At 40.1% G+C, this 14159-nt stretch overlaps 1 protein-coding gene across 2 annotated transcripts; it reads right to left on the bottom strand.

Annotated features, from left to right (window-relative positions):
• Positions 1-1143: 1143 nt before the first annotated feature.
• LOC119297221 (caffeoylshikimate esterase-like) lies at positions 1144-3758 on the bottom strand. 2 transcript variants are annotated; one of them, XM_037575096.1, is made up of 8 exons: positions 3642-3758; positions 3364-3457; positions 3199-3231; positions 2831-2977; positions 2430-2560; positions 2155-2292; positions 1961-2059; positions 1144-1858 (listed from the first exon to the last, which is right to left on the bottom strand). In XM_037575096.1, the coding sequence occupies exons 1-8, from the start codon at positions 3669-3671 to the stop codon at positions 1631-1633; spliced, it is 900 nt and encodes a 299-aa protein (XP_037430993.1). In that variant the 5' UTR covers positions 3672-3758; the 3' UTR covers positions 1144-1630. The 2 variants fall into 2 exon arrangements, with proteins under 2 accessions (XP_037430993.1, XP_037430994.1); XM_037575097.1 differs by having other exon boundaries at positions 1693-1836.
• Positions 3759-14159: the final 10401 nt, after the last annotated feature.

Raw genomic sequence — 14159 nt, 5'->3', positions numbered from 1 at the left:
GACATTCTTATTTATCGAAGAAGGCTACAAACGATCCCCTATACTTGTGGTTTATCAGATATTCACCACATTTTCCCTTTTGTCGTCACCACATGCACTTATATGTTTACCATGTTTACTCCAACATGCATATCCTAACATGAATACCCTCTAGATCAAATGTGTCCGGATCCCTATAATGCTTTTGATATCTTGCAAATTTTACACAGGAAACATGGGGAACATATCCATTTGCCTTCCTTCTCAACCTATCTCGATCGACTGCTTCCAAAAAATCTGACAGCCCATCCTTGAACTCATTGCTCAAACGGCTCTCGATGTATATCCAAGCTCGATCCATGTCTGCAACAAAACAAAAGCAGCACATTAATAACCTACTATTACAAGAAATTATATGTGAATCATAATTATATTTAACACAATATCACATTTTTTTTTACTCTGCATATTAACTTTGTCTTAAAACAATCCTTTGTAAACTTTGCCTAACTTTGTATTCATATTTATTAGCATCTACAATATCAAATCTCAATACCATTGAATTCATCTACACATGGATAACATCGACTTCACTTAAGTAACATGCAAAGTACATCAAAACAGAGGGAGTATATACCTTCGATTCAGTTATAGAATGATAACAGAAGCCCCTCCTCAAAATGGCACCCGACGACAACACACCACTTCAAATTGATGACCGGTGGCAGCCATCCCCCTCACAATGGTGCCCAACAAAAGCCATCTACCTCAAATCAATGATCGGTGGCATCCATCCCCTCAAAATGGTGTCCGGCGACAACCCTCCATCCTGAATCAGTGATGATGACAACAACATCCTCCCCCTCAAAACAGTTATCGTCGACATCCCTCCACCTTAGATCGATGACAAGAAACGGCCGCCATCCCACTCAACACGGTCAAGAGCGACGACACTACCCACTCGAGTGAATGGACAACTTCCCAGCGAAATCATAGTCAGTGAGGTCGGCTATCAAAGTATTGGAGGCAGTTTCCAAATTGCGAACCACCGTGTATTATCAAGTATTGGAAGTGATTTCCAAATTGCAACTGCCGCCATGTATTCTCATAGGTGGTTTTGTTTCATAATCGTATGGAATAAATAAGTACTACATATAGTTTCTGAACTGTAGTTAGGTACTCATGTGGAACTGCCTCTATTGTTCAGCATTACATACTACTTTGTTCCTCTGCATCACAACCACTTGGGGGGGGGGGGGACCTTTAATGCCCGTTTTTCTACTAGTGCGGTCTCATATGACAAACTTATGATGTCTGCATATTTCTCCATAGTAAAACACATGACTCTCATACCGTGAACAATTTGTTGAAGAGAAAGCCCCCAATATGAGTAAACTTTTACGAATTGTTATTTACATGTACAACGTGAATTTAAACACGAAATCTGCCAAAAAGATACAACAAGAAAACTAGAAGGTTGCTATCCAATGCTTCAAAAAAAACTACCATGCTCTGCCCTAACATGTAAAAAAACTTGCACTAAGCTATTGGTTTTACAATTTAATGTAAATATGTATATACTCTGGGTCGCCTTATACTCACTGCTTTGGCAACAGGGAGTATATTAACATTTTAGGCTCTGTAATATTAGCTATGATTCATTTTGAACCAATGCCCTCTCATCAAGCCACCGAATGATATCTGAAAACACAATGTCAATGTTGTTCTCTGGTTCACCGGAAGTCAAAGCATGGCACATCCCTGGGTAGAGCTTCAGTGTCTTGTCTTTACTCTCAGCTAATGTATATAGTGCCTCACTTACTGCTGGGTCAGTCACAGCATCAGCACCACCATGGACTATAATGAATGGCAGGGTTACCTTGTTGTAAAATGTGAGCAATTTAGATGAACTACAAGCAAGTTATGAAACTACTTCAGGATTACCAGTTCAATGTATAAATATACTGCAGCTTGCTCGTACCTTTTCAAGATTGCTTTCAATATCCAAGCTTGCCATAAAAATTTCGTAACCAGTCTTTAGCCTAGGCCTTCCTTTATAGCAATAAGGATTGTTTCTGACCTGATTACATGTATACTTTCATTTATAGATAATGATGCAGACGATTCAGTGACAGAAAAAGTAATGTAGCATGATTTAGATCTTGAGCATTCTACCTCTTCACGCCATTCTTGGCTTTTAATTGCCCTATCAATGATGTCTTCATTAGGAATAATCTTCCATGTAGGGATTACATTGCTGAGCTTGCTTAAGATTGTAATCACCATGGGACTAGGCTTCATTTCTTCTACGATCTGCATCATGTTACCACATCAATAAACAATTCATGGTAACACATGGGGGGCGCAGATTGTAGATCTCAAAAAATTCTAGACAATAACAAAATGACACTAGCAGCAAAGACAAGATTAGCTAATCTTGGACACTTAACCTTGCACATGGGGGCAACTAAAATAGCCCCATCCCAAAAGGTAGGTTCCTTCCTGTGAAGCATCAACGCGATAGCTCCTCCCATGGACTCACCGAGCAAGAACTTCCGTTTTCTCCTGTGCTCCTCTTTCTCTATAATGAGGGGAACATGACTTCATTTAAGATTTTAACTGTCATTTTTAAAAGGTTTGAAGTTTTCTAGACATCCACAAATCACCTATATCTGCCAATAATCATGAAAAACGCCGGTCATTATATGACATATGCTTACTGATTATTTATGAACAGAATGACTACTAATGAAGACAATACATAACTATGGAGATTTGGAGTAGATTTTACAAGTTATATGACACAAGTAATAGAATATATGAGACTAGTAATATACAGAACAGAACATACCACAAACACTTGCAAAGTATGTAAAGCAATCAGCCACGACATCATTTAGATTGCTAATATAGCCTTGAAGTCCTGAAGACTTTCCATGGCCTTCATAGTCCACTCCGTGCACCGCAAATCCAGCCTTTGCCAGCCGTGTGCCGGTGCCTGAGAACAATAAGATGTTAATTTATTGTTCCTACTCTATGATACTTATCTGGTTATTCTTCTTTAGCATTAATCCAAATAAAAATGGGATTGATACATGGGTATATGATCACATTTAAAAAAAATTGTGTACCATTATTTATGAATCAGCACAGAGGCCATTTTCTTTGATATTTTAGCTAAGTACAAGCACATAAAAGCCAAATGGTCATGCTATTTACCTCTCATTGAAATGCTGCATTCCATGGCATATCCTACAAATATAGCAAGAACAGCACGTGTACAGTTAAACTATATGACGCAAAACACTGCAGAGTTCTATTCTTTTGGTAAATATCATGGTATTTTAAATTTGAATACAATATATTTCAACTAAATGAATTTACCATGACATAGGAAGATGAGAGCTTTTGGATCGTAGTTTGAAGGGCTCCATCGGCATGTAAAGAGGTTCAATCCTCGTGCATTTGAAATATATTCCTGCAACCAATTTTTCCAACAGATCATTCAGTAACATTCTAATACACAATTAAAGCATCGCATCGATCAAACATAAATAAAGAACTCAATGCCGGATGCACCTTCAAAACAAAATATTCAGCATAAGGTAGGAACGAATATATAATGTATTTAGAGGCTTCGTTTCTGTATGGAACCAACTAACCTCTTGATATTTGATATCATCATTGGCCATTGCTCTCGATAGGAAACGATGACTTCATGGCTAATGTATATGTGCAAAACTCAGACATTAAGAAATGATTTAAAAAAAGAGCGGTCGTTATATATACGTCCAGATCTGTGGACAGTTCTCATTTTGTTCGTCGTGTTCTTTATATCCATGCATGAAGTTGCGGCATGTATGGTCTAGGAGTGATCAATTTTAACCAACAAGGCTAAGTTTAGTTTGAATTACCTACCTCAATTAGGCCATCCTAGATTAGGTCTGAATTTTTTTGTGGTTAAATGATGGGAAGAAAAATAGTTGTACCCCGTGTATGGCACGAGATAATCGGTTGTTTTCGTTCTAACTGTCATTGTTTGGTCAGGAAAAACGCCAGAGAATTGCGTTTTAAACACATGTTGCTGATCAACTGACGAGTCCATGTCAATGAACGTGTGGCATATATACATCATGATCGGCCCATTTGGTCTGACTTGAATTAAATGTGATGTATATAAGATAAGACCTGGAGCTGGAGCTGTGATGTGCAGCGCACAGTCCAAAACTGTTGGTCGTTGCTCAGTTGTTATCACACCCTACTGTAGCCTTTCGAAACGAGAAAAGCAGAATATATGCAAGAATCAGCAGGTGTCCAAGCAAGTCTGTTCTTTGAACAATGAACATCCAGATACCCACAAATGTGTCCCCATTTGTGTAACTTTGTGTTGTTGATTCAGACAAAAACCCAGCCTATTGAATTATTCAGTGCAGGTTTCTGAAAGACGAGCCTCAACATGCTATCTATCCAGGACAATACTAATAGATGAAAATCACTTTGATGCGTTGGTAGCAAAGTGGTTTCTGCTTTATTGTCAGGAAAACATGTACAGATTCTCCAGAAGATGGGAGAAGAATATGTATGTATGCCGGCCGGCCGGCGGCGAGGAGATGTGTAGGCACCAGCAGATTAAGAACCTTGCTTGTTTTCAGTGGTTATGGAGGAATCTTGATCGATCAGCTACATATATGCCTAGCATGGCTTGTGTTATTCTGTTCCGGTTCATGTCTCACCGGCCGTGCGAGCAATCGAGAGCCGGCCGCAAGACCAAACCTCCCCACCGGCGGCGCATGCACACGGTGGCGCGGCGTGCCCTCCCCATCCGATCGCTTTTTTTTTTTAGAGAGAGTGGTTCGATTTAGGTTTTTTTTTTTTTGAGGATCGGTTCGATTTAGGTATAAAAATAATCCACTGCACCTCTACGCGTTTAATGGCCGGCCCAGTTACCAGTCGCGCGGCAACGCGTTAGCGGGCTTGGCCAGAACATTTGTGGACCATTTCCTGCTGATCCTTCGGTGAGGAAGGCGAGCGATCTGGTGGGCCGGATTGTTTAGCGTAGCATAGTTTATGATTTTCTACCGGTTTAAGGTTCCATAACAATTTCTTTTTCTATATGTTTTCTTTACTCGTTTTTACGATTTTTCACTTTTCCTCTTTTGCTTTTTTTCTGTTTATTTTATTTTCTTTTAATTTTTACACAATATCATGAATTTATGAAAAAATGTCTGGAAAATGTGCGAAAGTGTTTGGTTCCAAAAAATCTTCTTGTTTCCAAAAAATGTTCGAAAATTTTAAAACTTATTCGCCTTTCAGGTCAGTTCAAATTTCAAAAAATGTGTGTGTTTTCAAAGAATAGTTACAAAATTTAAAAATATTTGCTTTTTCAAAATATGTTCATGTTTTCAAACAGATGTTTAGAATTTCAAATATTTTTTTTTAAAATAGGTTAATACATTTTCAAAAAAGAATCATGTTTACATGTTTGGGAGATTTCAAAAATTGTTCATGTTTTAGAAAAAAGTTCCCAATTTCCAAAAAATGAAACTTCAAAACTTGTTTGTGTTTACAAAAAATAATCAGAAATTTCAAAAGATATTTGTGTTTTCATAAATTGTTTGAAATAAAAAAAGACCAAAAAATGGTTCGCTATAATGAAGCTGCAAAAGTGTCTGGTTCGCATGGGTGAACATGATCTCTACGGTAGCTGACTCGGTACAGTTCATTCCTGCTCGGTGCTCACGGCTCCACTGGGCAAGCCTAGTCGGGAGGAGCCCATGTGCGTAGCACGTCTATTGATGCAAAACGCTTGGGAACACAGTTTAGGTCACGCTGGATGCACATATTTGCTTGGAAAAATATTCAGTGAATCCTCTTCACATAGGATCTAATTTTGAAGATCTCAATGCGAGAAAAACAATGGTGAAAACGGTTCATAATTTGAACACACGGTTTAAGAGATAAATCATTTGAAAATACAAGTATACCAAAAAACACAAATTCAACCTCCCATCTTCACGCACGGGGTTAGAAAACTCACCAATACTCTGTGATTGCGACAAGTGGCGGGCATGCAGTACACTACTCACCACAAGATGAGATGGGTTAATAGTGCAGAGGAACCCATGGATATCACCAAGAACCCGCCATCAAACCCATGTAGCCTGTCTGACCCGTACCCCCTTACACCTAATATTTGTCCCCCGTTTCTCAAAAAAATAGTTTTTGTCCCCCTTCAGTTTTAGGGTCAGTAAAACAATTACCTAGACCTTGAGAGAGCTATGCTTGTCTTATCTCCTCCTAGAGGTTCAAGACCTCACAGGGAGAAGAATTCTCTATTGGATCATGGTTGATGCCTTTTGAGAACCGGTTTGAATAGCAGAAGGTTCCCGTACCTTTTCCCAGGGAGTGACTCAGGGTCATCGAACCACGAGAGGATGTGCACTACGACAAAGAATCAAACAAGTTATTGTTATCGAATTAAATTCCAGTTTTTAAACCAAACTTTTAACACCCTTTTGGGTGCAAACACTTATATGAAAAAAAACATGGGTATTAGGTCTTACTCTCAACCTTATATTTGTGCTTGGGATCTTATCTTGATAACAAACATAGCTCTGGAAGACAACCAATATGATGTGCTTGCTATGCGATGAAGTGGGGGATATGCCCATGGTAAGTCTTGGTCGGTGCTCAACCTGCATCAAGAGTAAGTTGTCTAACCGATGGCCCTTACTGTCACGCGATGGTACCTTGGTTATTAATAATAAATATTCAGATAAAATCTGTTGACATTTAATGACTACACCTTATTTATCCCCAAGGAATTGTTTTCCGCTACCGTATTATCCCTTCTCTCACCACTCTTCGGGATAGAGTTCACCACTCTTCGGGATAGAGTTCCATAGCCTTCTTGCTCCTTACCTTCTCCTTAATTGGTCTATGGGATCCTGAGTACCCCGGGGCCTTAGAACGAGAAGAAGACATGAGACATCCCCATTGCAATCGGACACATATAAATAAAGTAAAAAATATACAAAGTCATACCAACGATCCCGTGCACAAATACATAGGGTTGCAAAGCCTTGCCTCAACCAATTGCCTTACTGAATTACTCACATATGGCGGTCGGATCACAAGACAAACTCATTGAAGATGACGTAAAGACAAATGATTGATTGATAATATGTCTTACAATACTTGCCAGATGTGATACACCAATTACAGGTACGCCTAACTTGGGGAGAATGGTTGCACTGATGAAGGTGGTGGTGACTACGGAGATGAGATGGGAATGGCTTCTGGTTGTCTGTTTCATGAATATTGCTCTCTCTGTTGTGATTCTGGTGTTGACCCCTTTATAGATGTTGATCAGGTAGATGTGCTGGAGCCCACGATGGGTAGTACGAGTGTGGGTACGAGCGGGCACACTTGTACCTTGCGTCGTCTTGCACTTGGATGCATTGTTGCTCCTCCAATTCCTCTCCTTCTTCTCCACACTTCTTGTTTCCTCTTGTGTCTGTGTGATGATATTCATCCATATTTGAGCCCATTTACTGGAGAAACATAATAAACAAAGGATTTCAAAATAACTTACATTCAATAGTTATTAGTGGCGATATCAGAGTGATTCTCTTAAAAATTCTGAATTATCTAGTTTAAGCAATGGTGGAATAAACGCATAAATATCACTCATCAAGACCCCCATCGCTCCTGGGGTTTAGAGAGGACTATCTCTTAAGGCCTCATCTCTCTTAGAAACTTGGGAAGACCTTGATATTTATCTTTTCCTTTGTTGGTTGCGGATCTTGATGTGTCTCTTACTTTGGATGCTTGGAGAGGACATGTGTGATGTGAACCTTGTTCTTATGTGTTTTATTTAAAGAACTCCTCCAAGGGGCGGCATCATGTTTAGACCTCCTTTGGTTCATATGATAGGAATAATCATATATGAATAAGAAAATCAAAGGAAGGGAGATGACATGCATCTTAATTCTTGGAAAGAGATGTCATATGCATTGAGTCTAGACTAATTATTTTAAATTGATATGTGAAGGGTTGATTCCTACTATTCTGCACAAGAATATGAATCCGTTTCTATAAACCAAAGGGTTTCAAAAGATTTTTTTCCTACAAAGTTCCTATCCTTTAGAATTCCTATAAAATTCCTATGAACTAAAGAAGGCAAATTAATTAACTTGTGGAGAGAAGACTTCACGTGTAGCAACAGTTTCAGGACAAGGCATTTTGGCTCCGAGGCTCAGATGAGCCCGAAAGTTAATAACCAAATCGTTAAAAATACGAAATAAACTAAAAAAGTTTCATTTTTTTGTGGAGAATGGTGACTGAATGCGTGATGTCTTTGCCAAATTTCAGAGTATTTGGATGTCTGAGTAGCTCTCGGTAAAAAAAGACAAACTCGAGGTTTGTGAAAAATTTACTGCTTGTTCACCCTTTGAACCTGACTCCGTCTTTTCTGCCGAGAGCTACTTAGATCTCAAAATGCTATGAAATTTGGCATGCACCTCATGCACTCAAACATCTTTCATGCAAAAAAAAGTCAGATTTTTTGATTTTTTTAGTATTTGTCTTGAATTTACTATTCATTGAGGTGCAGATGAGCCCCGACTCAGAATTGAATATTCAGTTAGTTTTTAACTGTACTCCCTCTTTAAAGAAATATAAAAGCGGTTAGATCACTAAAATAGTGATCGCTAAAATGATGATCTAAACACTCTTATATTTTTTAATAGAGGAAATACAGTAATTCAGGCTAGCAGCAGAACCACGTAGAGAGAGGCTGCGTATAGGAGCTTGGATAGTATTGCATGACTAACACATATGCAAGCGTTGGTGCCGGGTGGTTTGAATATCATATTTTTTGTGGCCAGAGTGCCATGGCTGCCTCACAATAGTGCTATATAGCACGGAATACGCTCTGACATTCGCAATAGCGGATGAATCCTGACAAGGCCGCTATATCACAGCACAACGCAAAAAAGTGAGTGACAGCTGCTATTTAAAATATTGTCCAAGTGCCATACCTTCACGACGGACGGCTGGAGCTTCCAGCCTCTGCATCGCGCCGGTCGCGCTTGCGTGACGGCGCCCTGCGGCGCCCCGCCCCGCGACCTTCTCCCGACATGATCTACACTCGAGGGAGGGGAACGTTTGAATGAGCTCGCGGGAGGGGAAGAGAATTGCGGCGGGGGAAGAGCGTCAAAGGCGGCACCAGATCCGAGACGAAAACCCTAAAACACCTCTACTCGTACATATATAAGTCGCCCGTATAATTTTTATTGGCTGATGCAAATTTGCCGGACCCGTACTTGCCATAGGCCGGAAAGCTGTCCTGCACCGGCGACGGGATAGGGCATCTGCTACTTTATTTAACTCGGTTTTTGAGCCCTCAAAAAATAAAATTAACTCGGCTTTCGAGCCCTAAAAAAAACTCGGCTTTCTTCGGGCCCTCTCCTGTCTCCTCTCCCGCCCGTCTCCTCCGCCACCGCCGGAATGGACCCCCCGCTTCAGAACCCATCCGCCAGTAGTATCACCCTTTCCCGCGACTCCACAGCCGCCGCCGCCGCCGCCGCTGCGTTCGCGGCGCCCCCTCCGCCGCAGCCTCCACATCGTCACCGCGTGCCTCTCATCAAGGCTGCACTCGACCACCTCTGCCATGTCGCCACCAACCTTGATATCATGTTTATCGACTTCTCTCACAAACTTGCTCAACATTGCATACAGGTAAGGTAATCAGTACTCCCAATTAAGCACTCCCGAGTCAATGCAATTCATAATGACCCAGTTACAGAATGTACTTCTGCATCCTTGCTCTTGTGTCTAATAAACGTAAATCTGTCACTTGTGTTCTGTTTAATCTATCTACCAAATTGCTCTGACCCTGAGTGTTCACAACGCCACTGATTCGCAGAGACATTTGATACCATAACATACAGTTTCAGACTTCAACCCCCCTCTGTCGAACTGGTACTCACTGGTCTATTTTGCTACTATAGTTCCTTTTTTTCCTTCTTATTCCGGTTTTAGATATTGGTGGACTGTGCTGAAGGAAATAATCTAACAATTGCAAGTGCTGCTGGCAATGGTAATGAAACTGGAGGTTCTCATATGATGCCATCCATTTATGTGTATATTTGCTTGGCCTTTCTAAAGAGGGAGCCAAAGCTGCGATGTCTGTAAACTGCATGACAGTTATTATCTGGAATGGTCCCAGCATCATATTCAACCAGATGTTCTAGGAGTATCATTTTTATTCTCGCAGCCTCCATGATGAATCCATGATCAGTGTTATGCCATCTGCTCAGATCACTGATTTCCAAGGCTCTGAAAAAGAAACATTTGTTTAGATTGGAACCAATAGGCTATTACCAAGTCTACAACTGAATGAAACAAGGTGCAGATTTGGTCACTGGATCTTAAAGCAGATCTGCAACTTTTGGAGACAAATCCATGACCTGCTTCCAAAAAATAAACTACCAGGCTTACCCATAGCCATAAGTAGTCTCATGAGAGTGTTAAATGAAAAAGCTTGTGGTTCTGTTATGCCTCTCTCGGCTGGTCAGACAAAGCAGTCCACCAATGGTAAAGAAATCCCAGCTGAAACTAAAGAAGGGTCTGTACAAGTTAAGATAGGTGAATCATGCTCATTTATTTTCTGGTCTTAAGTTAGCATGTTCTTCTCGTCCTCCCATCCCTAGAGTATGGAGATTTCTTACACTAGTCCTGACTACTGAGGACAAGTATCCTATCAGGACTACTGACATCCTAGATAATGCTAAGGCTTATACTAAATATGACACTCGCTCCACCTATTGTGAGAGGGCGGATCAGGTGTCACTGGATCATGAAACTCCTTCTGTTTCTGATCCTTGCCTCGAGGATAAGGGGTGTAGACAAGCCTGATACACTCCGGTTGGTTCTGAGGCTTGCCGAGGTACTACAGAATCATTGGGGTGCTCTGTAGAGATGATGACACCCCATTAAATATTTAAATCTCACAACTGTTGTCTGTTGAGTAGTTATTTATAAGGGTGCTGCACTGCTGCAGCAACAAGTTAGTGAACATAAAACAGAACACGATATTGCACAGATTATGAGGGATAATGTTAGACCCAAACTCTAAGGTAACGATGCTTCTTTTTACCAAAAATGTTATTCTTAATCTTGCCGAGATACTACATAATCTTTGGGGTGCTCTGTAGGTTACAGAGATGATGACACGCCATTAAATCTCACACTGCTGTTGAGTAGTGATTTATGAAAGGGCGTTGTACTGCAACAAGTTAGTAAACAAAAACAGAACACATTATGCATGAAAATGTTGCACAGATTATAATGTCAGCTCGAAGTTATTCTTGCGCTGGTGGCAAGGTTGAGATCGCAGGCAAGTGATGAATTTGTGACATGACTACATTTGCAGATTACTATTTTCTGCGATTCTTTTTTTATTTGTACTTTCTGTTGTTCAGAACCCCTTGAGCTCGATATAGTGGTCCGTCAATTCCTTTTCATGCTTGTGCGGATGTCAAAAGTATTACCCAGATGATACAATATGTACCATATTATCTTCTTTCTAGAAGAAAATGACAATTGAAGGGACACACGCTCCTTTATGCCTTTGGATTAAGATTATGATAAGTAATTTTCTGAAAAACGGGGACACTTTTAAAATAAAGGAAATTTGGTTTTATTACAAATATAACAACAGAAAATGATATTTTATGCCTACCTTCCAAAGTCTGATGTCTTGTTGGTTTTGCAGAAAAGCAAAGACAAAAACTCTGCATAGTCCAGCTTATCTTCCCTTTTTGTGCTTTTTTGAATCTTTGCCTTACAAGAAGAAAGGTGCAAAGTAAGGGTCTCATCAAATCTTTCTATCGTATCTTTTGATTTGAAGTGTGCTGAATAATGCTAACCTATGTTTATGATGAGTCCTGTATCAGGTGTTATTTCGGGATTATATATACCAGTGCTGTCAACCTCATGAGATGAGAACTGTCACATGATTTCGTGTATATTATATTGATAGAGATACTATTGCTAAATAGAACTGTATGACATGATGCTCTACATGTGCAATGGTCTATTGTCGGCAAAGTAACTTTGGTGTATGCATAAATAAAAGCCCTTTCCTTCAAAACACTCCACATTATGCCTCAATTGGAGCAGGTTCTTCCTTTTTGAAACAGAAATAGATGTACCTGCATGTAAATCACCAACGGCTTCCAATATGCTAATTTGCAGAATCTTGGGCTTTGTTGTCTTGTTTTCCTCCTAATAAGGATACCAGAGCAGTAAAAACTATGTTGGCAACCTCTAGGAAAGATGTGTGGCGATAGGCTTTTGGGTTATTGTCCTATAGTCAGATTATGATTTTTGCAAACTAAGAAATTTTTTGCTTAATTTTTCTGGAGGGTATATCAACTTTTTTTTCAAGTTTCTATCACACATGGACAAAATAGTGTCCAAATGGCTCAGATGCGAATATATAGCTTTGAGTGCATGACATCCAAAATATCGGATAGACGTGCTTCCATGTTGCTCAAAGCATGATGATGAATTTAAGATATTAAGATCAACCAGCTTCGATCTTCTTAAATGCCTTTCTGGAAACAGGTTCACTCGGATGTGTAATGATCTCATATTTTTCTCTCCTTTCTACTCTGAACAGCATGTTCTTTCAAAATCAAAGTACAAAAGGAAAAGGACGTGTGAATTTAGAGTAGTAATTCCAGTGGAATTGATGTGGAAAAGGTTGCAGATACCATGACAACAATAAAAGGCCTCTCGCCCACAGATGCACCCAAGGAAGGTGTGGGGGCAGGACCGGAATCATTTCTCCAAATCATGCACGCCACTAGATAGAGAAGTCTTATCAGTCTTCATCAATGTGGTCTCATTCTGGCAAATCTAATGACATTTGAAGTGACTTGATGAATGTACCTGACTTCATGTACAGATCAATAGTCATGTACCTTAGATGTCCCATAGGATCGAATTTACTCATATTGCAAACCTTCTTAATACTTAAATCCTACTCCCTCCGTTCCAAATTACTCGTCGTAGAAATGGATGTATCTAGAACTAAAATACATCTAGATACATTCATGCCTGCGACAAGTAATTCAGAACGGAGGGAGTACTTCCTCTGTTCCAAATTATAGGATGTTCTAACTTTTTTCTGAATCGAATGTATATAGACGTGTTTTAGTGTGTTTGTTCACTCATTTCAGTCCGTATGTAGTCCATGTTGAAATATCCAAAACATCTTATAATTCGGAACGGAGGTAGTAATTCTTGGTATAATTCCATATCTATCTAATCTGCTGTTCATTTCTGTAAATTCATTACGCACATCAACTAAACAATTATTGCATCTCCACTCATGCTGTAGTGGTGTGACTATTTTTTTGTAGGCGACCTACTTGAAGAAAAGTAAAATCTGTGTGCACTGTGCATTATCCTAATCGTCCCACTTATTCTCATTATCTTGTCCATTGACAGGCACCGCGTCACTGCCTCGGTGAAAGGCTCGCCCCGCCTGTGATCCTCTTGATGTTTCTCTCGATGCACTGAGATGTCAATGATTGCGGTTGTGATGCTACTCTTGTTGAAATCTTTGCAGGTTGCAAGGAAATCATGGCAACTGTTGGGAGTAAACAATCGTAGCATTTTGCTGTGTACGTCGAAGGCAGATGAATCTATATGCAATGCTGTGGCCTGGTGCCCTTTGACTTTATCTTGTCGGTTGGCTAAGCCCACTTGAAGGTTGGCAAGCTCGCGTTGTCAGGCTATGTCAACGTGATACGCAATTCCTGAGTGGGCTACGTACGGCAAGGATTCATTTTCGTTAGAACCTCTTTCCTTATAGGAGAAATGGAGCCGTGTGATTGGTTGAGGACGTTCCAGTGACCTTACGAAAAAATTTGCCAACTGAAAACAGGGTCCTGGGTCCATAGCAGCATATTTTGTGTCCAATAGAGGCTTAAAACAACACAGATTCTTGTGGGGCTCTATCTAATAGGCTGCAATGTTCAAAGGTGGTATCATTCTTCCCAACCGAAATCCTGCGAGATGTCACTTTTGAAGGTAATCATAGTAGTGGACGAAGTCACATCAGGTGCTCTCTTCGGGACTTGCATTTTTAGCTTCTAATCACCATT

Source organism: Triticum dicoccoides, chromosome 5A (assembly GCF_002162155.2).
Source record: "Triticum dicoccoides isolate Atlit2015 ecotype Zavitan chromosome 5A, WEW_v2.0, whole genome shotgun sequence".
NCBI classification, from domain to species: domain Eukaryota; kingdom Viridiplantae; phylum Streptophyta; class Magnoliopsida; order Poales; family Poaceae; genus Triticum; species Triticum dicoccoides.
This window is presented reverse-complemented; position numbering and strand designations above follow the sequence as displayed.

Excerpts from the sequence above, each read along its gene's own strand:
- LOC119297221 (XM_037575096.1), bottom strand. The coding sequence starts at position 3,671 with ATGGCCAATGATGATATCAAATATCAAGAG. Across the intron at positions 2,978-3,198 it reads ATGCAGCATTTCAATGAGAG|GCACCGGCACACGGCTGGCA; the intron begins GTAAATAGCATG and ends TATTGTTCTCAG. Across the intron at positions 1,859-1,960 it reads TTGAAAGCAATCTTGAAAAG|GTAACCCTGCCATTCATTAT; the intron begins GTACGAGCAAGC and ends TTTTACAACAAG.